Source organism: Melospiza georgiana, chromosome Z (assembly GCF_028018845.1).
Source record: "Melospiza georgiana isolate bMelGeo1 chromosome Z, bMelGeo1.pri, whole genome shotgun sequence".
NCBI lineage: Eukaryota > Metazoa > Chordata > Aves > Passeriformes > Passerellidae > Melospiza > Melospiza georgiana.
Window position 1 is genome coordinate 48,021,219 of NC_080465.1, and position 25,341 is coordinate 48,046,559.

Genomic DNA, 25,341 nt, shown 5'->3' on the forward strand with positions numbered 1-25,341 from the left:
ACGTTTAATAGTCCTTGAATCCACGCAAAATAGAAACATGATGTTATCTGAAGATGTTAGGAAGGAGAGCTTGAACAGCTCATGAGGTTAGTCAGTGCCTTCTTCAGCCATTTCTCATAGGTAATTATGGGGTCAGGGAAACACAGCAAAATATATCCTGCAGGGACTTGTTCAATGCCAGAACACTTTTAGGGTGCTTTACAGCACAAAACAAATATGTACTGGGAGAAGGTCGTTCTGATCTAGTTGTTGTGTAAACAGACAAAGAATGTTCTGGGTTTTTTCTGGTCAACAACCCCTCCCTATAAAAATATTTTTAACAATATTGTGCATTTTAAACATACCAGTTTGTATCCCACCTTACTGTGTCTTGACTTCAAGCAGCAAGTCTATTCAAGGCAATACAAAGTCTCTCTGTTTTTTTTAATACACTGAGTGACTCAATAAAACTAACACCTTTGCATATGTCTCTCTTCTAATGTCTTTAGATCATCACAAATACAATACCACTTGCACCATCCCCTGTGTATGCTGGCAATTTTGGTATTTGACTTTTGTATAAAAATGAAGGATTTGGTTTTTCAGTTTGGATAACACAAATTATTCTAATAATTATGCAAAGAATCATGGTATCATAGAATGGTTTGCATTGCAAGGGGCCTTAAAAATCTTCTAGTTCCAACTTGTGGACCGTGCACTTGATCCCACTGTCTGTGTCATTGATAAAGACATTAAAGGGTCCTGGCCCCAAGACAGCCCTGAGGGATACCACCCATCACTAGCTGCCTCCCAGACACAGAGACATTGACTGCAACTCTCTGGCTCTGTCCAACCAGCCAATTCCTTATCTGTGAATTAAGTCACTCTTCAGAGCCATATCTCTCCAGTTTGGAGATCAGGATGTTGTGACTGATCTTTATGACTGTGTCAAAGGACTTAGGGAAGGCTAGGCAGATGACATCTGTCAGTCTTCAAGTGAAATGAAGAAATGGTCTTCATTTCACATGCTGACCATTGCAGTCACTCCAGAATAAAAGGCCCCAAATTTGTCAAGCACAATTTTCTCTTAGTGAAGTGGTGTTGGCTGTCTCAGATCTCTGCATTGTTCCGTATGCTCCTTAACATTGCTTCCATGAAGATCAGCTTTATGATCTTCCCAGGGACAGAGTAGAGGCTCATTGCTCTGTAGTTTCCTGGATTTTCCATTCTTCATTTTTAATAATTTTCCCCCTTTTTCTGGTCCCCAGGGAAATCCCTTGAGTCCTGTAACTTTTCAAGTATGATGGAGAGCGTCTTGGCAACAACATCAACTAGACAATCAAAGTTGCCTCAAAACTGTGGGATATAAGGCCTGTGTCCCTGTGGTCAGGCAGTTTTATCAACTGGAACCAAAGGTGTCTCACTTAGAGTGAGAGAGACTTCACTGCCCCAGTTCAGGGACTTAGAGTCCTGGGAAGCCTGACTGCCAGTGAATAGAACCCACTGACTCAGCCTTCTCCATAACTGTAATCAGTTCTCTTATTGTTTATCAGAGGGAGTACAGTCTCTTTGTCCTTTCTCTTCTACCCTATGTAGTCATAAAGTCCCTTCTTTTTCTTGTCACATTCTTTGCAAAGTTCTGTTCCAGTTGCAGCTCAGCTTCCCTTGTCCCCTCCATACACATCTGAACCATATCCCTGTACTCCACCCTGGTCGCCTGTCCCTGCTTCCACTGGCTGTGCGTTTCTTTCCTATTCCTCAGTCTGAGGAGCAGGTTCTTGCTCAGCCATGAGCTGTTTCCTGCTTTCCCTACTTGATTTAGGGAACAGACAAATGCATAAATAAAGGGGTGATCTGTAGGAGAAGTAAGATATTTTGAAATTAACAGTTTGATGTAACATATGTAGACTTTTTCCAAAATAATTTGCTTAGGGTGTTTCTGTTTAGGTTATAACATTGCTACCCAGAGAAATTTTTGAAGGAAAAACTGATAGTAGGATGATGAGAGATATAGCAGCAATGTCAATTCTCTCATAACTGGTACGTAAAATTCTTCCAGCATCTTGGTTAAATTGTCTTTGTTAAATCATGAAGTTTTGCAGACTTAAAGAGTATTGCTCAGAAAAGTGATCAATGCACACTAGTCCAGGCATTGTTGTCCTGCCCAACCCATCATATATAATTGTTTTATAATATCCCTTGGCAAGAGCCTTCGAAATCAGTCATTTCAAAGGTTTAACATTGTGCTAAGAATTTATGTACAACGTAGGACCATTTTTTCATCTCAGTCAAAATCCATTTTTATCAATACATTTAACTCATTCATATTTCTCTGTGAAGACACTTGCTAATAAAATATATGTCTCTCTAAATTGGATGGATTTGAGGAGCAGACTGCTAGATGAAATTAGTTGGATGCTTTCATCCAGAGGGTTGTGGTCAAGGACTCAGAGTCCCAATGGACATCAGTGACAAGTGGTGCCCTCAGGAGTCTGTATGGGGACCTGAGTTATTTAATATCTTCATCAGTGACATAAGACAAAGGAATCGAGTGCACCCTCAGCAGATTTGCAGATGACCCCAAGCTGGGTGGTGCTGTTGACACACCCGAAGGATGGGATGTCATCCAGAGAGACCTGGACAAGCTGGATATGTGGGACTATGTGTTTTAACAAGACCAAGCACAAAGCACCCCCACTGTCAACACAGGCTGGGGTTGAACAGATCCCAGCAGCCCTGCCCAGAAGGGTTTGGGGCTGTGGTGGCTGAGAGGCTGCACATGCTCCAGCCATGGCATTGCCAGCCCAGAGAGCCACACGTGTCCTGGGCTGCATCCAGAGCAGGGTGGGCAGCAGGGCAGGGAGGGGATTCTGCCCCTCTGCTCTGCTGAGATCCCACCGGGAGCACTGCATCCAATTCTGGGGTCCTCAGCACAGAAATGACATAGAAATGCTGGAGCAAATCCAGGGGAGGCCACCAAATTGATGTAGAGGGATGGATCACCTCTCCTATGAGGAGGGACTGAGAGAGCTGAGTTTGTACAGCCTGGAAAAGAGGCAGCCTCAGGATGTCCTAACTCTGGCCTTCCAACACCTGAAAGGAGTTTACAAGGAAGATGGACAGGGACTTTTTACAAGGGCATGTAATGACAGGACACAGGGGAATGTTTTCAAACTGAAAGAAAGAGGGTTTAGATAAGATATTAGGAAGAAATTCTTTACAGTAAGGGTGGTGAGGCACCTAGAGAAGTTGTGGATGTTCCATCCTTGGAAATGGAAGGCCAGGCTGGATGGGGTTTTGAGTTACATGGAGCTCTTAACAACCTGATCTAGAGGAAGGTGTTCCTGTCCACAGAGGAGGGTGTGAACTGGACAATCTTGAAGGTTTCTTCCAACCCAAACATATGAGTCTAGGATTTAGTGTATTCCATTTACAGTCTTTACTGTAGTCCTTTTACAATAGCAGAGGAGGCAATTCTCAGACACTCAGGCAAACAGTTGCTGGTTGGGGAATTAAATACAGCACAGAGTTGTCATTTGTGTCTGAAGACAAAAAAATGTTCCTAATTTAGGTAGTGCATGTTGCTATAGGACACAAAATAACACAACATGCACACACAGCTCTCTCAAGGTAAAAAAGCACTTAATTTCCGACTTCAACATTTATAGATTTCTAAAAGTGACAGTGGAGGGTTGACAGTGCCACCTCTCTAATGACACTGGACCAAACAACAGTCTGTCAAATTCCTCCTTCTCCATAAAAGAATGCAAAATAATAAGTTATTTACATAAAGTGTGTGAGAAAGTCAGTTACAAGAATGTAAACATCAGGAGGCTCACAGAAATTTAAAAAATCAGGGTGACAAGTTCATCATGGGGATTCTGGTATACCTTATTGAAAGTGCTTAGCTCCACAGTTTGTTTTCCAGAACCAGCAAAAAGTAGGATATATCCACACAGAAACTAAGGTCAAGTGATTGGTTATAAACAGAAAGGTGTTTTCTATGGAACAAAGCTATGAGTAGCTTTGGGTGGGAAAGGAGGGAGTATTAAAAAAAAAAATCTATATATGTATTAGAAATAAGCAGAAACTCATCTGTACTGATGGCCTGATGAAGTCCAAGTGTTCAATATATTCTACTTGATAACTTATTTATTCTTTAAAATAAAGACTAGTTTTCATGCATAATAAAAGATTAGTAACAGGAGAGAAATGCATGTCAAAACAGCCAAGATGTTAATGAATGTCCAGGATATTTAGAGATATATTTACGTAAGCAGAGAATGATTCTGTTTTAGGCATTAAGGAACCTGTTGAAGTAATCTCTAAATTATTAGCTATTATCTTTGAGTGCTCCTAGAGTATGCACCCAATAATGTAAAAACAGGAATGCATAGAAATAATATTCAAAAAGAAAAAAAAAGGTTAAAAGCAAAATCTGAGGAATTACAGGCAAATAATTCCATTTAATGCCTGGAAATAAAAAGCACCTGAACTCACATTGCTAAAAAAGACCATCCAGGCCAATTTTGTTGCCTTCACTAATAGCCTAAATAAGCTGGCAGGTACAGGGGAGGAAATGACTGAGATTTTAGTAAGATTAACACGTGAAAAGTATTTTCTGCATAGCACTAAAGTAAACATGCAGAGAAGATTCTGAAAAAAAAATTAAATTTAAAAAATTTAAATTAATTTTAAAATTTAAAACTTGTTCTCAGGTTAGCAGGAATTATTCACTGAAGCTAGAAAGGCAGTCTGAACATGGCATGTCAATTCCATTTGTTATACTAATGATCTGGATAACAAAATAGGAAATACACTGATTAATTCTGTAGAGGCCATGCTGGACAGAAGTATCTGCAAGAATTTCAGTGAACAGGATCTGAATTCTAAGTGGCTTTTTTAGACTGATGGAGCAATCTGAAATCAATGAGACGGAATTTAATACAAGTGAGTGCAAGGTGCTTCCTTCTGGAAAAAGAGACAAAATACATAAATATGAGCTTTGAGATAACTGACTAGATAGTGATTCTAAAGAAAAGAAGACTGGTGCTGCAGTGACCAAAAACAGTGCAGGTTACAAAGTGACAAAACAAATCTGATGCCTGACAGAATTAAGAGGTATTATAAAGAACAAGGATTATTCATTCCACTTAGCATTCTCTGGACTTTTGCTATATTTTAATGCCACAGTTTTGAGACAAATTAGGAGATTATAGAGGACAGAAACAAGAGGGAACAAAGGATTAGAATCTTGGGAAAAATAATAAAGGATTATAATCTTAGATTATAATCTGAATTTAGAAATTATGATAGATGAAGTAACAGTAGAGAATAAGACATTTTTTAAAAACTCCAAAGAGATTAAAAAAAAAAAAAAAAGTACCCTCAGATGGATATTTTTGTCCTGAATGTCTACAGTTTTTTATGTGGAGCTGTGAGCAATCCTAAATCCAAAATAAAGTATGGCAAGGCTAGAATTCAGTATTTTAAATTCAGCATCTGAAAGCCTCAACATCTAATGGAATCCAGGTGCTTTGAATCCTTCCTCAGTCATAGCAAATACAGCAGTTCAACCCACTGCATAGTCACTATAAAGCCTCCCAGTTCTTATTTCTCTTATTTGCTTTTCATAGAGACTTGGTGGCAAGCTTGGACTAAAACCTAAATTAAGAGAGATTCAAAGTTAAGAGAGATTGATTCTATTATTAGAAAAAACAACACATCATATTGCTTAATCATCTAACTTTACACAGATTTGAAGGGTCAAAGACAAATGAACATTGATTAATGTGCAACACTAACAGAAAGTAAATAGATTTTTAAGAGTTTGAAGGGTTTGAAGTTTGCTAGGCATGAGCAGAGACAAAAATTAACTTTGGACTAGAAGTATAAATAGAGATCAAAAGTGAAAAAAACCTCATCCAGTAGTGACCTGAGTACTCACCAACAGCAATGCTTACTAGTAAGCAGCAAAACTTCTTTAAAAGAGGAATTTCCTGAACACAAATTGCATTTTTCTGTATGACCAAGATAATAAGCAGTTTTTAAAATAACACAATATGTCCTGTAGCCAAAACGTGTAAGGTTATTATACAAGACATAAAGAGGCCATGGCTATATGAACAGCTTTAATTAAATAAAATTGCAATATAAATAATATTAAAATAAATATGTCTATGTAGAATGTTGTATTTTGCATTCCCAATGATACATGTTTCATGCTAGTTGGTAAAAGACATTTTACAGAAGAGGCAGAGAAATATGATTTCTTATAAAATTAACATGAATTAACTTCACTGCTTCTCCTTGAACTGTGCACTTTGCACTGAAACTGTGCACAGCTTCAGTTGCAGAGGTAAATGCTTCTGAAGGTCATGTTCATTAGTTACCCAGAGCAATATCAGGTCTTGATGTTTACTTATGGCAGTGGCTTTCTGCTCCTAATTCTGTCAATAGAAAACAAATCATAACTTCCTCCCTGCTGTGTTTTAGGTTCAGTGCTCTCAGTGAGATTCTCCAAAACTACATATCACTGTCTCTGGCATCCCTTCACCTCCTGCTTCCTGCTGCAGTGGGATGGAGTTGGGAACTGGAGACACAAAAGGCAAAGGTTACAGGGTGAGATAAAAGCAATTTACTGGAAACAGAAATGAGATGAGAAAATGAACAAGAACAGCCATACTAATGACAGAGGGTATAAGAAAATAAACAAATTCTGTGGGGAAAAAAACCAAAACAAAGCAACCAATAATAAACGATACTGGTTGGCTACATCCATCGTGTTTTCTTTACCAGAGGGAATCCCTTCTGCCTAGAAGAGACTCCCCCAGCAATGACCTGTGAGCTTGTACAGAATAAATTTCATGTGTCAGCTATGCCCCTCCTGACTACAGCAAAAAAAACAAACTCTAGTCCTGGCTGGAACCAGGACACTCTCAAACCTTAAGATCATCCTTGGTGTAACAAGCTAAATGGAAGGCATGGAAGAACAGTGTATTCACTCCTGCAGTTGTAGAATTGAATTTAGTGAATCGCCTGTTTCCTTCATTTGAGACACTCTCTCACAGGGAGTCTAAGCTTATTTATCTAGGCGATACAATTGGTCACCTTTCAGATAACAAATTAAATTTCCAAAAGCTAAATCAAAAGTGTGTATCACACTTCAAGGAAGTGTATTAGCAATAACTGAAGACAGACAGAAATTCCTTGGTTAATACTAGTATTAATACTAGTATATTAATAGATTAGTAGATCAACAATGTTCTATATCATTATTAAGTCCTCCATTAAAAATTAGCTATAGAGTTGATCCTAACGATCCTATTGATCAGAGCAGAAGCAGTTAGTTTTCATCTTGCAGCAATTACTTTGTTTTACTTTACTCTGCCAACCATTTAGGAAACTCTAAACTGCCTGTGTGGTCAATAAGTAAATAAACAAGGCAAAAGAAATATTAAGTTGAATATGCTTTCTTTAATATAGTGGGAATACTTAGGACATCCTCAGTGAGGTATCATGTTCACAGTTTTTTCAGATTAAAGAAGATATTTTTGCAAGAAGTGTTTTAGTGCCTGACACATCTCCTTTATTCTATACTATGTTCTACGGCCACATATTTTGTGGTCCAATCCTCTCAAAGACTTCCAATCTCAAAATAAACCATACCTTTAAAACAAAAAATGATCTTTCTGAACTTCTGCAGAAAATGTATTAATGTGTGTCAATGTACTTAGAATGTGCAAAGAAAACTTGATAAAATAAATGTTCTGCCTTTATATGCAGATGTGTGGAGCAAATGCCTAACATGATAGAGACATGGCAGTTTATGCACCAAATGGTATTAATGGTATTACTGAATATCATTTGCCTCTACTGACACATCCTCATTACTCTCCACAGAATAGAGTATCCTTCCTAGTGTGTGTGGAGAGCAGAGAACAAAGGAGACAATGTTGACCTGATGGCCAGGTACCCAGAAATTCATCCAAAATTAATCTGCCATTCCTGTAAAAGCTGTTTGTTCAAGGCCTGCTTGGCACTACTTACAAAATCTCTATGAATGTGCTACTGAGCCACCTGCATTAACAGTTTAAATATTAACTAACTCCTATTTACTTTTGTTGTCGCTTTCATCGCAGTGGAAACAAAGCAGCATGTGGTGTGCACGTACATGCGTGTGTTTAAGTTCAAGCTATACCTCAGGAAATGAGAAAAGCATTCAGCTTCACAAAACAGGTAGGAGCACGGCAGAGATTTGCAGAGGATGGGATTGGTTACCTTGGAAACAGGTTTGAATTCTTTCATAAAACAACAAGATGCTCAGTGTTGACCTATTTCCAGCTGCTGTATGGATTTAAGGTGGAACTATATATGCAAAGTTTATAGAAAAAGTCTTCCTATCAACACTGAATCTTTATTTACTGATTAAATGCATTACTTTGTTTCCTGTATACCTCTAAGCCTTTCAAGTGAAAAAAATAGTTGAGAACAGAAAAGAAAACGGGAAGAAGGATGTCATCATCTTCTCAACAAGAATTTGTTTCCAATGTATATGTTTCCAGCATTCACAACTACCTGTGAACACTAAAAACATTTTGGTCAATATATTATCTTCTTTCAAATAACTATTTAATTAATATAGGTAAAAAAATTTTTATGGAAACAGCCACTCCCCATCCCATTACAAAACTTTAAACTGCAGATAGAATTCCTGAGATAAGTGCAGATGTTTAGTTTATTTTGTCTTCCACCATTTCAGCTCCAAGGGTTTGTTTTATTTTTGTGAGAACTGACATTTTTCACAGTATTTTTTCATGAAGCCTAATACAAAAAGCAGTCGGATCTGTGAAGACCTTGAATGCAGTGCATTAGCACGAGAAGGGTAACTGTAACTAAATCAATACACCTTTCTCATCATATTCTACAAAACTTCAGCATATAGGAAAATGGAAAAAGGATCATTATTGTAGGGTTGATAAACACACGAATACAGATGGACAGCAGGTGTACAGCACCATGTGTTACCAATTTAGGGAACCTCCTAGATAGTCTGGATGTCTAAATAATACAGTGCAATGCAGCATCACACAAAGGGACATGATATTGAATCCCAGAAGCTGTCAGATTGCCTGCCTGGTGCATATATCAATTATCTGGTCCAAACTATTTTGGGTGTATTCATTTTATATTCCTTGGAATCACTGAAAGCCCAAGCTTTCCAAGCAAGGCGAGGAGCAGAAAGAAAGCAAGGCAAAAGAACTCGCAAATTAAATTCAACTGGACCTGTAGAGTGAAGGAAATAATTGAAAACTGCATGAAGTTACTTCATATCATCATACCTAATGATAACATAATCTTAAGAGTCATTGTTAAGCTCATTGTATATATCATATGTCTGAAGCCATACATTTTTTAGTAATTTCCAGGGAGAATTGGAATATTTGTTTGTGGTAGGATATGTTTCTTTCTAGGAAATATATTGAAGGTTATATTTTTGCATATTCTCTTTAAGAATATCATAAACCTTAGCATTTCTTTCTACTTGCTCTTGAGACTGTGATATTACATGCATTTTTTAAAAAAGAGGATATTTTTTGGCTATCAAGGTATTGATCTGAAAACAATTAAAATGCAAAAAAAAAGGTATTTCTGAACCTCGGCCTATGGAAACAAACCAAAATTGAGTCCTTTGAAAGCTACACAATCTCTTTCATCAAAAAGTGTTTCCAGTTTTAAGAGAGAACAAAATATTTATTTCACTCTGGTATTTCACACTAACCTCTCCCCATTCTTCCCTTCTTACTCAGGTAAAAATACTCTTTTGGAGGTATAAAGATGCTCAGACAGACTAATATTTTTTTACTTTCTTTTTTTTTTTTCAGTTTGGACACAGGATCAGAACTTTCCCAGCCAAGCTATGTATCCAGCTGCTAGTCCAATAGGATGTGCTCCCTATCTGTGTACAGGGACCCACCTGTCTCTAAAACACTGGGCATGTATCTGGCAGAGCACAACTTAAAGTTATTATCAGAGCATTTATTTCTTTGTCCTTCTTCAGTGTGTACTGGGTTCTGACCAGATAATTGTTGACACTCTTACAAAAGGGTCTGAAAATCCATCATAAAAATCATTCATATGGATAAACTGTCAACAATTAGGCTATAATCTCTTTGCAGTTCATAATGTCCCAAAGCTAGTCTGCTTTTCCTGTTAGGTATTGACCTATAAGTACTATATTTTAGAGCCCTCATCCTCATATGCTTCTATTAGTCTAATTAAATCTGTCTCACTGAAGATTAACACTTTCTTTCCTAAAACATCTGTCAATGGCGTATGAATTTTATGTAAAACTTTTTTTTCATCATGCTTCTGAACCCATTCTTCCCTAGACTTTTTTTTCCTCATAGCTCAATACAGATCAGCAACAGCAAAAATCATGTTGAAATGTCCCAGGGAAAAATGGCAGTGGACATCAAAAGCAGAGTTACTTAAGCTGAAGAGATGAAACTCAATTATTTCTTCAATTCTAGACAGTGAAAAATGGTGTTCCACTGCTAATTTTCCAAGTACTCCTTTAAAAATGACAATGAAGCACTCTGAATGCACTCCTTGCATCATTCACATCACACTCTTTCGCAACAGAGAGGTATAGCCAAAAAAACAACAGTACTAATGCTGATCTGCAAATGACCTAAGAAGTTTGTGGAAGGAATGTGGCCACATCCTTTTGGTTACCATGAAAAGTAACATGCTGGCTGCAGGTTTTCAAGATGCTTTAAAACCCAGTGTCTCTCTCTTCAATGCACGTAAGACACCAAATGTTTGGATGTGCTTTGCTCAACACATTCTCCAGTGTTTGCTGTGTTACCAGCTTATAATACATTTGCTAGCTGTTCACTAAGTTACAGACACATGATCCCATATTGTGGTTAAAAAAATGAATCTTCACTGCTGCTGCAGTGAATATTAATACACAGAGAAGAGGGAAAAATATTTGGAGAAAGAAAACAGGCTCACTGTATTTTATTTTTCTTTTTCATCTCCACAGTTTTATATGTGGGAGTCATATGTTTTTTTCCCTGAACATTATATTTTTCCTTATAATTTTTCTGGAATTCATCTACACCTTGATTTATTATTAAGCCTCATTCCATGGAGGTCTAAAGTTCTGGTGGCAGCATCAAGGATGCTGCCAGTCCAGGAAGCTTGGCAAGTCCTTGTATTGCCCTGGCTGAACAGAAAAACTTTTGTCGCTTCTAAGCATGGTAGCTTGCTCTCCTTAAAATCTTCCTTGGCTACAAGTTGAGCAGCACTGACCTTTTGCATCATGGTCAGCAAAAGGTGCACAAATGCACAAAATGTGCACTGCTTGTCAGACATCCATGGGGACACTGGAGTTTCACACAAAAGGGAGTGTCTGGAATGAGAACAGGCAGTGCTGCAGCCCTGATAAAAGCCCACCAGAACAACACTATTTTTTAATTCTCTTTCCTCAAAAAAGTGATTCTTACTATGTTTTTCTTATGCTTCTTAAGTACAGTTCTCACTATCTCACTCTTAACACACATGCCACCCCCGCACCCTCATTCTTTAGACATTTAATTTGGGCCTCTTATTTTGCAGTCAGGCTTTTTTCTTCTTTGTTATATAGCCATCTTCCCAAAAGCCAGAGCCCAACCAAACAATCTTCATCCACCAAATATCCTGGTTTACATTTTTATGCGAACAGAAATTAATCAGAATAAAACCACAACAAAATAATCACCTGATATAACAGCAAAGATTTCGTCTCAATTTTTTCATGTCTTTTGATTCCCCTTACCCCAGCCCCATTTCTCCCATGTTTTAGATGCTAAACAAAACCAGAGGACATTCCCAGCAGATTTCATTGCTTAGGCTCAGAAGAAAATTACATACTTCATGGTAAGGTGTGTACATGTTCTTTACAAAAATGAAAATAATATCTCCTTTCATTTCCTTAGATTCCTGAGGTTTTTTATGAATACAGAATTCAATTAAAAATAATAGATTGTGAAATGGCAACCAAAGGAAATGCAAAAAATGCTGATTAAATGATAATTATTAAATAAGTAATACTCCAAGCATTCATATTTTCAGGCACACAGTTAAGAGAGATTGGCTGATTCCATCCTTGATGGCCTTAGTTATAGCTGAAAAAGTAAAAGCAAAAGATATTTAAGATCTGATTTTTAAGTGTGGAGGACTTCAGCTCTGTCTACCATGTTTTTATGTATATGGAACTGGCCATGATTGTGAAAAAGAAAAAATAAAAAAGGAGAACAACCAATGTAATGAATCAATAGTTTTCAATTAAGTCAACCCAGTAAAGTGCAACAATGCCTTCAGCATAAACAAAAAACTCCAAAAACCAATGCAATATAAAATGAAGGTTATGAAATCTGTATTGAATGATTGACTTAATAATGCTGAAAAGTGAAGTCAAACATTTTTGTTATTAAGCTTTTCCCTTCCCAGGATTCTCATGATGAATGTACAGAACTTTTCTTCTGTTGAAATATTACCACATAAGAAAGCAGCTCCAATTTTCTGAGAGTTTTTAGTTAATAGTAATATGAGTAATCCCAAATTAAAAAAAAACTTAGATATATTCAAATATCACAACAGTTACTTTATCATGCCATTCACAACCTTATGGCTTTTACTGATAGAATATTATTCTTTTTTTGCAAAATTGAAGTCAAAATTTTAGTCCAAGTCAGTCCAAGTCTAGAAGAGATCAGTGTTCACTCTGCTTGACTCTTAAAAAAGTGAATAAACATAGAAAATATAGAAACATATTGTACACACATATACACCATAGAATAAGGTAATTAAATATTCTACAAAACAAGAATCAGTCTACATTTTAATTCACCTTGACAGGTCTTGCAGTTTAATTTTAATTCATTTTCTCCAACATCTTTATTAAATAAATCTATAAACTGGTTCCAATAGACTGTATATTAGTGAGAATGCTGCACACAAGGAGACTTTTGCCTTAACAAAGGCAAAAATTACCTGCAGGAAATGAAGTTGTGACAGGGATCTGTGCAATCTGTGGGGTGATACAAGAGCATCTTAATCCAACATGTGCATACAAAGCAACTTGACACTTCAAAACACTACCTCAGTTCTTTCTGCCTGTCTGAGTTGCAAGAGAAAACAGCAAGCTCTGTCTGTGCCTAGGGAATAAGGTAGCTCCAGATAAGGAAGCTTTAGTCTGGAAGCCATAAAAGAAAACTTAAACATTTCCTCTGCACAGGACAATGGGCTAGAGAAACAGTGTCCAGCTGTCCTCACTTAGCCCACCTTATGGAAATATAAACTGCACTAAGCTGCACGCTATTCAACACAAGCCTTTGTGCTCATCATCTTTCAGTGGCTCATGGGATGAACACCAGCACTTGAAACTGTTCCTTCAGAGCAGTGTGGGTTATTATTGCCCAGGGAGAAGAGCTGACAGTGTTCTTACAGCAGGGAGCTGCCTATACAAGGAGGATAGCTGTGCTTTTCCAAGCCATTCCTGCAATTCTGGGAGAACACAGCTCTCTGTTGTTTGGAGATGAGTGTTCTTTGAAAGTGCCTGCTAGCTATCAGTGCTAAGGAAACAAATTTGTGGAGAAAGGACCATCATTATCAGCTTCTGATTTGTGGTACGAATATACCAGATCAATATTGAAATACTGTAGTTTGGTCTTTTGTTGCATTGTTTTCAAGATAACCTTTGCAGTTAGAAAAGTAAACTTCAACAATTTATTATTTTAAAAAATCAGACTGAAATGCAAAAAATCTGTGTCAGAAACTTTCCAGAAATACACGTGTTCATGAGTGGGCTCTGGCAGACTCTAAGTAAAAACAGAAAAAAAATCAAGATTTGTTTAAATTTATTTTACAAATCTACTTCTATTTTATGAAGTATTCACAGTCTCAGAATTTTTCTTTCTAGCAAAAGCCTTTTTCCTTCCTCCTTTGAGTCTTCCCACAATATCTTTCACCAGTTAAGTGAGGAGAGGATAAACCTCTTTTTTAGGAAGATGCTTCCCAAGAAAAGGTTGGTGGTTCTGGACTCAGGAGAAAAACTAACCGCAACAAAAACAGAGAATATGGAAGACAGCCAGAAAACAGTGAAAAATTATTTTTAAAGTCATGCAATAGAGACTAAGGAGGAAAATCAGCATGAGGCTACATATGAATTAAATAAAGATCTATAAAATAAATACCAAACAAAGACAAGCTTCTAGTAACCATCCCTCAGTGATTTTAGTGTGTGAGCCCACCTTCCTCATCCCAATCACAGTGGGTGCTCAAGCTGCCTCATTCCACAGCTCTCACTAAACTCCCTCTGATTAATGGCATTTTCTGCTTCCCACAGGTCCCTGTGATATCTCCCACAGGTCTGTGATTCCCATTCCTCTGCAAGTACTGTGGCTCTCAGCAAGTTTCTGCCCTTCACCCATTACAGAATCTGGCTAGAGGAAAGCTCAGAAGGATGTCTGATTACATTCTGGTTCTTCTCTACAAAACAAAACAAAATAAAACAAAAAAAAAGCAAAGAAACAAACATTAAAAAAAAAAAACAAAAAACACAAAAGAAAACAAACCCAAACCCCACCAAACTCTTCAGCATAACTCACTCTGGACAAACATCTTTGCTTCCCTTTGGCTGACTTAGAGGACCTATTTATTTTTTCAGATGCCTTCTTTAAAAATTTCCTTTCTGTTCACTTGGGAATTTGCCATCTTCTCCAATAAGGAGACAGGGCCTCAGACCATTCACTTTCTCTGTCTGTACTCCCTGTCTGCTGAGTAGATCAGCATCACTTTTTGGAATCTTAAAGAGAATCACAGTTTGTCACTCTCTTCCACACCTCCTTTCTTCCTCCTGGAATACTTCAAATAAAACTGGCAGGACAGCTATTGTAATCTCTGAATATATTTCCTTGTATAACTTCACTGTGAAAGAGAGAGCAGAACTGGAATTAAAACAAATTCAGCTTTAGTTCAAAGCTTGCAATTTATATAGTCTCATAAACAGCTTGTAACATATCCCAAAATTCTTGAAAACATGAAAGTTGTTTCTTTTGGGACAGCAAATTGAAAACACCAAATTAACTATTTAAAGTATAAAATCCAAACTTAAATGTGAGAAAAAGATTAGGTTTTGGATTTTTAATAGCCCAGTGGATTGGAAGACTGGTTTGCTATGGTAGACACTGTGAAAAGCCCTTTAACAATCTCAGATAAACGCAGACTTTCCCTCTAGCCATCATACCCTTGCTTTTGTTTATATATCTAAGCTGTGACTGCAGTAACTAACTCAGTAGAGTTTCCATGGAGACTGGAAAGTCATTTTAAACACCCATGACATTCAGAATATAAATGTCTATTAGCAGATATTGTATGAGTTGCTGGAGGCAACATTTCCTAATCATTCTTAGTTACTTCTCTATATTTTTTGTAATCTACTCACTCAAGTATGCATAGAGAACAAAACTCTGAGAAGATTTTAAAAACTGAATAAGCATTTGTAGTTCAGATAAACTACCAACACTTATTTTCCTTGATCTGTGAAGGAAATCTCTTTAAATCTGCTTAGAATTATAACTTTAACTTCTATGCAAAGAATTGAGCATTTGTAGGTTAAAAGCTCAGAAAATATGATTTAAAAGGATGTACTAAATAAGGAGAGAGGCTAAAATTGCAAATTTCAATTTTTCCATCTAAAAATACAATGCAAAATTTATATTTTTATATATCTATATATAAAAATATATCTCTATATATATATCTTATGTATATATATATATTTTTTTTTTATATATGCATCAAAGTTATATCTATGTAATCAGTAAAATACTTATTATTTCGCTCAACTTTACCACAGTTTACGTAAACAAATTTAATCTATGCATTTCTTTTTCCCTTTTTGTTTTTTTTTTAATTGCAGGTGCAGGTTTCTTGTCATTGAGTCTTAATGTGTGTTTGCTGATTCTTTCCAAGTAAGCAAAACCAAAAGGATTGGTACTAAATATTGCATCAAAGGAAGGCTTGCATTGCTATCCATTCTGCCTGGCTCATATTTTCTTCTCTCCCTTTCTCCCAGCGGCCGTAACACTCGGCTCTGTTATACTGAAAGGACTAATGCTAAATATTACATCAAAGGAGGGCCTGCGTTCCCACCCATTCTGCCTGGCTCATATTTTTCTCTCTCTCTTTCTCCCAGAGGCTGTAACAGTCAGTTCTGCTGCTCCCTGGCTTGTAACAAGCGAGCTGTAATACACAGGCTCCTCTCACTGACCAGCAAAAGAAACTGCTAGAGTCTTGTCCTTTCTTCAGGATTGTTTTGAAGCAGAATTAACTTCATTTTTTTCCTTTATTTTTGCTTTCTTTAGCACACTTTGGCTCTGCTAATGTACACACATATCTAAGTAAGAATTCAATGTGTTCAATTACTATGGATTTATTACAGCGTTTTTCCCTCCAGGAACAACAGGAAAAAGCAACCACCTCATGACAGATGAAGTGGTGACAGACGCTCATTTTCTCACTCAATGTACCGTAAGATTTTAACTTTAATATTTTCAGATCCTGTACTGGACTCTGAACTCCATAGAGTGTTAGTAAGATCTCTTCGCATTTTGGACAGACAAACCAATCCTTGCAAGCCTCGGAACCAAGGACACCCTCTGTCCCAGGCCCTGAAATGTGTAAACGAAAGTGAATAGCGTTAGGGGGAGCAAACTGGGGGAATATGACTTCATCACCTGAAGCAAAAATTGGAGAATGAACCCCTGATATGAAAATAGACTAAATTTATATCTGTCTGAAAAACTCATGTCCATTGTCCATTTTGGGTGTAGCCCCTTGGGGAGGCTTTGTCTGCCCTTAAAATACCTGAAGGTCCTTTGTTAAATATATCTGTTTTTATCTATTTAACTTTGTTTTGCCTTTGTCTCTAGGTAAGCCTGTTCCAGGCATTATCTAAATGGCCTCTTTTAAAAAACAAAACTGGGGATATCATGCAGATATAGAAAAACTGAAAATGTCATGCAGTTTTATCTGCCAAACTGGGCCTGAAATCAGTTTTGTCAGTATTATGGTTTTCCAAGGGAGCTGTTCTGTATGAATTGCTTTTTAATTGATATAACATTTTGTTTTCTCTTGCTGTGTACAAAGCACTGTAAATAGAGATGTATCATATGAGTGGAAGAAGGCAATTGAAGATAAAAGGCATTGATTTATTTTTCTCCTTGGAGTTTTTCATGATGTGAACTTATGGCAGAGCATGTTTACTACAAGTAGAGAGATATGAAGAGCTTAGGAGAGCCTTCCCTGCTTCCCCAATATCTGAACATTGGACAGATACAATTTTTCTCATCTTTTCATGTGGGAATTGACTTTTAGTTTGATTTTTTAAAATCCCAATGGGATCAAGAAATAAGACAGGATAAAGTCACTACTGTCCTTGGTAGAGTTAAAACTAATCTGCTGTGCAGCAGTATCTGCTTTTCCACGCTTTTCTTGTGGAAAAGCAGATACCTTGTTTCCCAGAGTTGTGCACAGACCAGTGCCTTCTACTTCCCTCCCCCCAACTTAAATAAAACCATATCCCCAACTCCAGTTAAACTATAGCTGTCAATCTCCTTCTAAAGCAAAGATTTAGTGATTAAATATTTCACACATGTTATCACTGCGTGGCCATTGCCTGACCCCTTGCGATGGTCAGTCCTAAATTGCTAAAGCAAGCTGTGCTGGGTCTAATCTCAGGGGCAATGCATAACTTTGCAAGAATAATTTGTATGCAGAACTGAGCACTGCACCATGATATCCAAGTATGGGTGAGACAATTTAATTTCTGTATTGGAAACACTGTTATCCCAAATTCTCCCTGAGCATCTCAGCTTGGTTGCAGGCTTCTGTGGTGCTTCATTATTTGCGAAAGGTAACGTCAACAAATTCAGCCACTGAGGCAGTCCTCATTTGTTTGGTGGCCACCACAGAGAAGGATTAAAGCCTAAAGACAGTCCCTCCTCTGGTCCCTGTGTGGAGTTTGAACACCAGTTTGTGACCTGGAAGGTTCAGTTTTTATTGCCAGTTTTCACAATAAATTTCACAATAAATAGATAAATTCATGCTTTGAAAGCATATTTTCTGCTAAAGCACATTTAATAAGCTTCCAAAATCTTGGTCCAAATAGTTGGCAAGATTTTTTTGTCGTACTTAGAGAGACTGTAATGCCTCTTGTACTCTGGAAAATAAGAACAAGCATCAGGTAAAAGTAAAAACGTTAATTTGGAATGAAAATATTTTTTCCTTTTCTTTCCCTTATTTTATAATGATTTTATATTCATATCCAATCAGAAATGTTTATTTGTCTTTAACATACTGTCATCTGACACTAAAAGGACAGAAAAGTTCTTTTAGGGATCCTTGGTCGAATGATGATGGTATTAAGCTGTATTTACAATTAAGGCTTTATTTTCTTAGTATTTTCTTAATTAACAATTTTATTATTAGCATAACACAGCACAACAAATGACATTAGGAAAGAAATTGACTTAAAAAGAAGGCTAAAACCTGCCATTATTGAGAATTCATTATAAATGCCTTTGGTTTAATGGTCAAGGCCTTGCAATGATCTGATGAAAGACAACCTAAATCCCCTAACTAGCATTTGGATATGCTTTGAAAAGAACCACTACCAGCAGGTCATATTGCTGTGTCTCATTGCAGTTAATGTATCAATGCAAGAACATTAATGGCAGTTTTTGAGCATAAGGATCAATTTCAATAAATCTTGTTGTACTCCCCCACATATAGACTGTATCTCACATAGCTAATATACTCCCACACCTGCCAAGGCTTGACACTCAAAACAGGGCATCTTGATGTGCAGAGGAAAGGAGGGGAGAGGGGAGCAGAGGTAAGAAAGTTCATAAGGGAGAAGGACTCAGTTAAACTTCATACTGCCTGCAAAGTTGTACACTGCTTTACTACTGACTCACACAGTCTGGTTTTTTTTTGAGATTTTGGACAAAAATCATCCAGGCTGCATGACTGAAACTGCAGTCTTAATGCTATTGAAATATCCCAACTTGCAAAAGGTAAATGCAAAATTGAAACCCCAAAGGAACAGCTCCATCAGCAAATTTCAAGCTTTAACTGTAGTACAGGGATCGTGATATTCCTCTGAAGAGTAACAGATTCAGAATATTAGAGTTCTGAGAAAAATTAATAACCTGCAGCTTCAGATGAGAACGGAAATTGTTCAGGAACATTATTAAGTCCCTGATTGGACTTGTGTTGGCTGGCAGCAGAGCTTTCATTTGGGAATGCTGAGCAACTGTGTAACTCTGTCAATAAACAGTTACAGGGAGATAAGAGTGTGTTAGTTACTGCCCAGCCAGTAAAAACTATTATTGTCACAAGATTGTAAGACTTTTATTATTAACAAATATAAACATTGTGAGTTAATTATAACATACCAGGGTTTGTTTCTTTTACTATTGTCAGTATGTAACTATAAAATGGACAGACTTGCTAAATATTAAACTCAGTGTTTCATGTACCTTCTTTAGCATACTGTTATATTTTACCATCCCTAAGTTTGTTTATCTTCTTGATAAACTCCAGCAGCTCACCACTAGCCTGTCAGAGGTATTTTCCAGTTTAACCTTTTGAAAAATAAAAGTTTATCATATGAAAAAACAGACAAAACTGAAAATCTCATTAAGAGTACCTTAACATGATCTAATTAAGGGACAGAAGTTCAGCCCAGCAGCATTCAGATACTTATCTGATCATCTGGTTTGCTTTTATCCACCTCAGTGTAACTCCCAGCCATCATATCTGAAGAAGAGCAGGATGTGGTACAGATTGGAAGACATATCCTTTAATGAACAACAGTCCTCTGAATGGCTGAGTATTTGCATTACCTCATCAAATGGACAATAATTCTCCACTGTGAAATTTCCAGTCCAACAAAGCAAGTTTATGGGGATAGTTAAGCCAGAGCTGTCCTCTTGCCATATCTAGGTAGCAGCAAGGCATAATTTGCTAGCTTTTTATGTTTTCTCAGACAAAAGATTCTGGCCATTTTGTATCACACAGACCTCCACATTCCTAGAAAAGGGTCTTAGGAAAGGAGTGATGCATCCTTCCTTACCACAGACCAGGTATAACATGAAAAGATCAATCCCCAGAACATCAGCCCTTATCTGCAGGGGTGGCAGCTGTAGAGAAAGGTGTACCTACTCTCATTTTAGAAGCTGCAGCCACACTTATGATGTAGCTGCCAGTGTGCTGCTGGTGCTAATAAGAAGACTGCAATGTGGTGGTAATAGTTCATGTCTGGTTATGGCCAACAGCTGCCCTAATCAACAAGCATGTCAGCTGATACATATAGATATAGATATATAAAAAGTTATTTAAGCCAATTAGGTCCAGTGGAAGTCAAGAGTGACTTAATCCTGAAGCTTGTTGTTGAGACAAGCTCCACTGAGGAACTGTACTCACCAGCTGGTGACTGAGCAGGACCTGGGTGTGTGATTGCTGTCAGTGACTTACTGACTGTACTGCCTGAGCTCACATTAGAGGGAAAAGAAAGACATAGTGCACTCTGAGGGAACTCTGTCACTATTTACTTCTTTTTCTTATTAGACTTCCCACTGGCAGCATTGATGCAGCAGAGGACAGCCGAATGACACTCTGATACTGGGTGGCTGCCTAGAATCTAAGAAAATGTCACATTTATAGTGAAGGAGGTTCAAGTGAGTGGTGTAAAACCTACAGAAGCCCTTAAGCCCACAACGAAACAAATGGAAGGAGCAAGTGAGAGTAAGAGCCAATAGGGCCAAGGACCACGTACAAAAAATTTCCGTTCCACAAACATGTTTCTTTCTGTGGTTTAAGAGCATAAAGACAGGAACAAATGAAAAATGCCATGAAAACATCTGTCTTTCTTGATTAACTTATAATGCATTAATTAGTTTTTGGACAGTAAACCCACAGAAAATGTTTTCTCTTTTCAAGACACAAACCACTTTGATAAGGATTTGCAGAAATTCTTATTTGTAATGTGCATATTTCAATTCAAGGTTTAGTAGGAAGAATAATATAAGTATCTTTATCAAGGCAAGTAGTTCAGGCCAGAGTGATGCTTAATCCTAACATCAATTGTTGTCAAGAAAAGTCTTTAGAAAAACAAGTTTATGTTTGTCCTTTTTCATGGAGAGTTTTCCTAAAGCTATGCATTGGCAGTGTCAGTGATAAGAGAGGATAATATTTTATGGCACATAAAAAACTTTGATTCAGCAGTGCCCTTGCAGCCAGAGACATTTATTTCTGTGGAACTTCTACAGAACTCAGCATATTGAGTAGTACTAGTAGCAAAGACAGTACACAGCCTTCACCCTCTCCTTTCTACCATAAGGAACCACTGCCATTAAGGAGACAACTTACGCACCCTGAACACTAAGATGAAAAGTGGCATAGCACCGCCAAGTGAAATGTATAGAGAGAAAAGGCTAGCAAATGTAGATGCTACAGGTGCTAGGATAAAACAGGAATTAATGCAAGCACTGTGACATTAGAACTGAACTAAAAATTACACATTGAGGTGGCATCATGCCACTCTCAACATTCACCTATTTCTCCTTCAAATTTAATTAGGAGGAATTTCTAAAGAAAATAGATCCCACTAGGCCACTTTCTTGAAACATATAGATGCTGTCTTAAAAAATCAACTAAATGGGAAATTTAGGCTATTTGGTTATAACTTTTTTCTACTTTAAAACTCAGGCAAGCAGAAAATAATGCTCTACAACTGATTCCTATTTAAAGGAAATATATCCATTTCCAAAATCTTCATATTTTCAGGATGACAAGACCAAAGTGCATCAAGCTATTTCAAGGTACACATCTTGCAGCATTAGCTGCATTGCTGATAGAAAAAGCCTCTTAGTAAAGGCAGATTCAGACCCTGGGGAGAGTTCCATAGAACTGCTGAGTCAAAGCATGTTTGATTTGCTCTTTTTGCTAGCAGACAGACTTTCAGCACAAATCCGCTCTCTCTGAATTCTTGGCTACATATTACACATATAGGTGCTAATAGAAAAAATTATGGATACCGATTTTTTTAATATAAAATCTTAATAGTAGCATTGAATAGAGAATTTTTCACAGTTGAATAGATACATGCTAACTTAGATATGGTTTCTAGAGGTGCAACTATTATTTATCTATATCTGTAGTTAAAAAGGAGTAACGTCAGTCATATTTTCAGGCTGCAAAAAAATTATTTCAATATAAAAAATAATCCCAACACACATTTTAAACCAAAGTCCTTTATCCAAACCTAAAATGTACCTTTAGATTCATTGTCCTGACTGCAGTGCCGTTTCTAGATCAAGCCTTGAAGCTGATGTGATGTGATTTGAAGTTGGACTTGATCTGTTGTCCATGCATATGAAAAGGCACCACTGCTTAGAGAGGCACATTTATCACAGAGAAAAGCACTTTCAGCCCCAAAAGGACTTAAAAGCCCTTGCTTTCTCTGCCTGTAACTTTCAGAAAGACATAGATACCTGCACATGGCCACACTTGCATTTCTGCAGCATTGGTAACTGCCAGTTTTCTTTAACTTTTCTCACATTCAGAAGCAAGTTGTGCAATTACTATAAAAATTGAAGCCAGGGCTGATCAAAATTAATTATGAACTGTGAGATGGGAGTAATGAAAAAAGGAAGAACAGCAGAACAGCAACTGAGCTTATGACATTAAAAATACAAATAACAGGCAACTCTATGTCTCATCCTGACAAGTGAGGCACTCAGCATATCTGTCATTTCCTTTCATCATGCAGATTACTTCTCAGTAGCTCTCGACACATAATACTGCAACTCTTTCTTTCTACCAAATTTCTGCAAGAGCTGTCAACTCTTTGTAAAACTTCTAGATAAAACTGGTTGGAAAATCATATTTCACAATTAATCTATTTAAGAACTCCATAGCTTTAAAATATTTTCTTGTCTTATTTTACAGTGACTTTTTCTTTTTAATTAGCATGAAGCCTAGTTACTTTTTACCAGGAGAGAAAAAGTGCCAAACATAACAGATCTAGGAAAGTGGAAAACAAACAGGTGGGAAAATTAATAATAAGTATTCATATTTACACTTGCTATGAAAGGAGTCTTTGTGTTAGAGGAAGAGAGATAATACATGGCATGCCATCTGGTTTGCCTGGAGATGGGACAATGAAATTTTCAGACCACAGCTGGTCCCAGACAAGACATTATCAACCCAGTGCTAGAATAGAATCAGCCCATGGACAATGAAAAACAGGACAAAACAAGAAGGTGCTTCATCTGGCAGGGCCAGAAAGCAGTGCCACTGGCAGTCACATCTGCAGGTTCAGATGGGAGATTGGTGTACTCCTTGATTTCATGTTTTTGTTAAGCTTTTGCAGCAGGATCTATGAATTAACACTTTCAGCCACCTCCTGCTAGGAGGTGTCTTATGCTGTTGAACAGAGCTGTAGTCACAAATGTGTAATAGCAAGTAATTATACCATGTTTCCAGCTTGTAAAACATGGGGAAAATATCCCTTTGTCATAACTCAGGGAGAGCAAAGGTTCCTTCCACTTGAAGTATCAAACAGACTCCACTTAGATACAGTCAATTGTCCAAAGATAGTTACTCAATCTATACTACTCATGCAAGCTTATAGATTCTCTCAAAAATGGAAGGAGTTGCTCACACATGTGCCTCTGTAGAGGCATAGAGATAACTTGATGAAGAAATGATGGGACACAGTCTGGAGTTGGCCCTTTCCCCTGGAGGACTGTAAATGACTACATCCCTGGTGCTTACATGGGAAGCATTAGTCAACCCAAGATCCCATTTCACTGCAGCAGAGTCAAGCTAAGGTTTTCAGTTATTATTTTCAGAGTGATAAATGACCAATCTCATCTTATACAGACCAAGAAAAATACTAGGTGTGGAGAGGGAAAGTGTTCCATGGGTTTGGTGACACCTTCTACCACAATGATAATTAGAAGAGTATGAAAGAGAGAAAATTATTTTTCTTGGATGGCTTAATGCTGGGCAATAATTTCTGTTAAAAACAGGCATCACAGCATCATTACATTTTAAGTTTGAATTCTGAGCTTGTCTGTCCTGAAAAAAGTACACACTAGAACATATCTTAAAATAAATTTTAAAAAGCCAAATAAACTTACTGAACAAGCCACACAAACTCAAAACAAAATCCTCTTTCAAACTCAGTTGTCCCGTGGGAACTATATGCAAGACAGCATGTGGAGCACACATGACAAATGTTATTCATATCACTCAGAAAATCGCTGAGAGGGTTTTGGATATTAAAATAATTCATAAAGGAAAAAAAAATCACTGAAAGAAACTCTGGCTTTCCTTTTATGTTAGCTTTACTTTAAAAAGATTTAAATTTTCTGGATGCTGACTGACTCATGTGATTAAAATGATATCTCCACTTTCATGGAGACATCTGTACATTCACATAACACCAGGTTAATACAAATTCCATCCACTCTAGGGGTTCTGCTATTCTGATAAAGTTCACTCACTTCAACACTTGATTAACAGGATGGACAGAACAATGTATATGTAGCTACAGATAAAAAAATTAAATTCAAAAATTATGCTCAAACATGGTATCTCATTTTATTCCATAAAGTATGGAAACACTTTCTGGTATCTTAGCAGTTAATCTCCATATTAGCATATTTCTGGTTTTAGTAGTATCAATATTGGACATGAACTGAAATTAGAGAAAACACAATGGTTACAATTAATTATATGCAAAACATTTAAAAATATTTATTGTCTTTCCTGACTGATAAAAACCCCACCACCATATATTCAGGTATAGGAATGCTTGAGCATTTAACTGGAAGTCTTCCAAAACAATTTACACTATCACAGCAGATAAGTGATATCATACGTACTCTCTATTTATTTAATATAAATTCCAATTTTTACTTACCAATCCTGCACAGCATTGAAAGAGTCTTCATTTGTGATGTCATACATTAAAATGAAGCCCATTGCACCCCGGTAGTAAGCTGTGGTAATTGTTCTGTACCTCTCCTGGCCTGCTGTGTCCTGAAACAATAACAAACAAAATTTTTACATTGCACATAAATTGACAACTTTTTTTTCTTTTATAGAAAAGCAAGTGTTGTTGTACAGCTCTGTAATCCTGAGAATAAGTAGAAATAGGAGAACTCTGCACTGGATCATAACAGGAGGGACATATCAACTCTGTTATGAAGGTAGAGTGTAGAGCAGCAGAAAGGCATG

General features: G+C 37.1%; 1 protein-coding gene across 1 annotated transcript in view; it reads right to left on the reverse strand.

Moving 5' to 3' along the window:
- The window catches only part of RAB3C (RAB3C, member RAS oncogene family), a 116,782-nt gene that overhangs the window by 35,204 nt on the left and 56,237 nt on the right, over positions 1 to 25,341 (reverse strand). Inside the window, exon 3 of the mRNA XM_058043550.1 lies at positions 25,025 to 25,143. Within this exon, the coding sequence (XP_057899533.1) occupies positions 25,025 to 25,143 (119 nt within the window). The remainder of the gene's footprint in view (positions 1 to 25,024; positions 25,144 to 25,341) is intronic.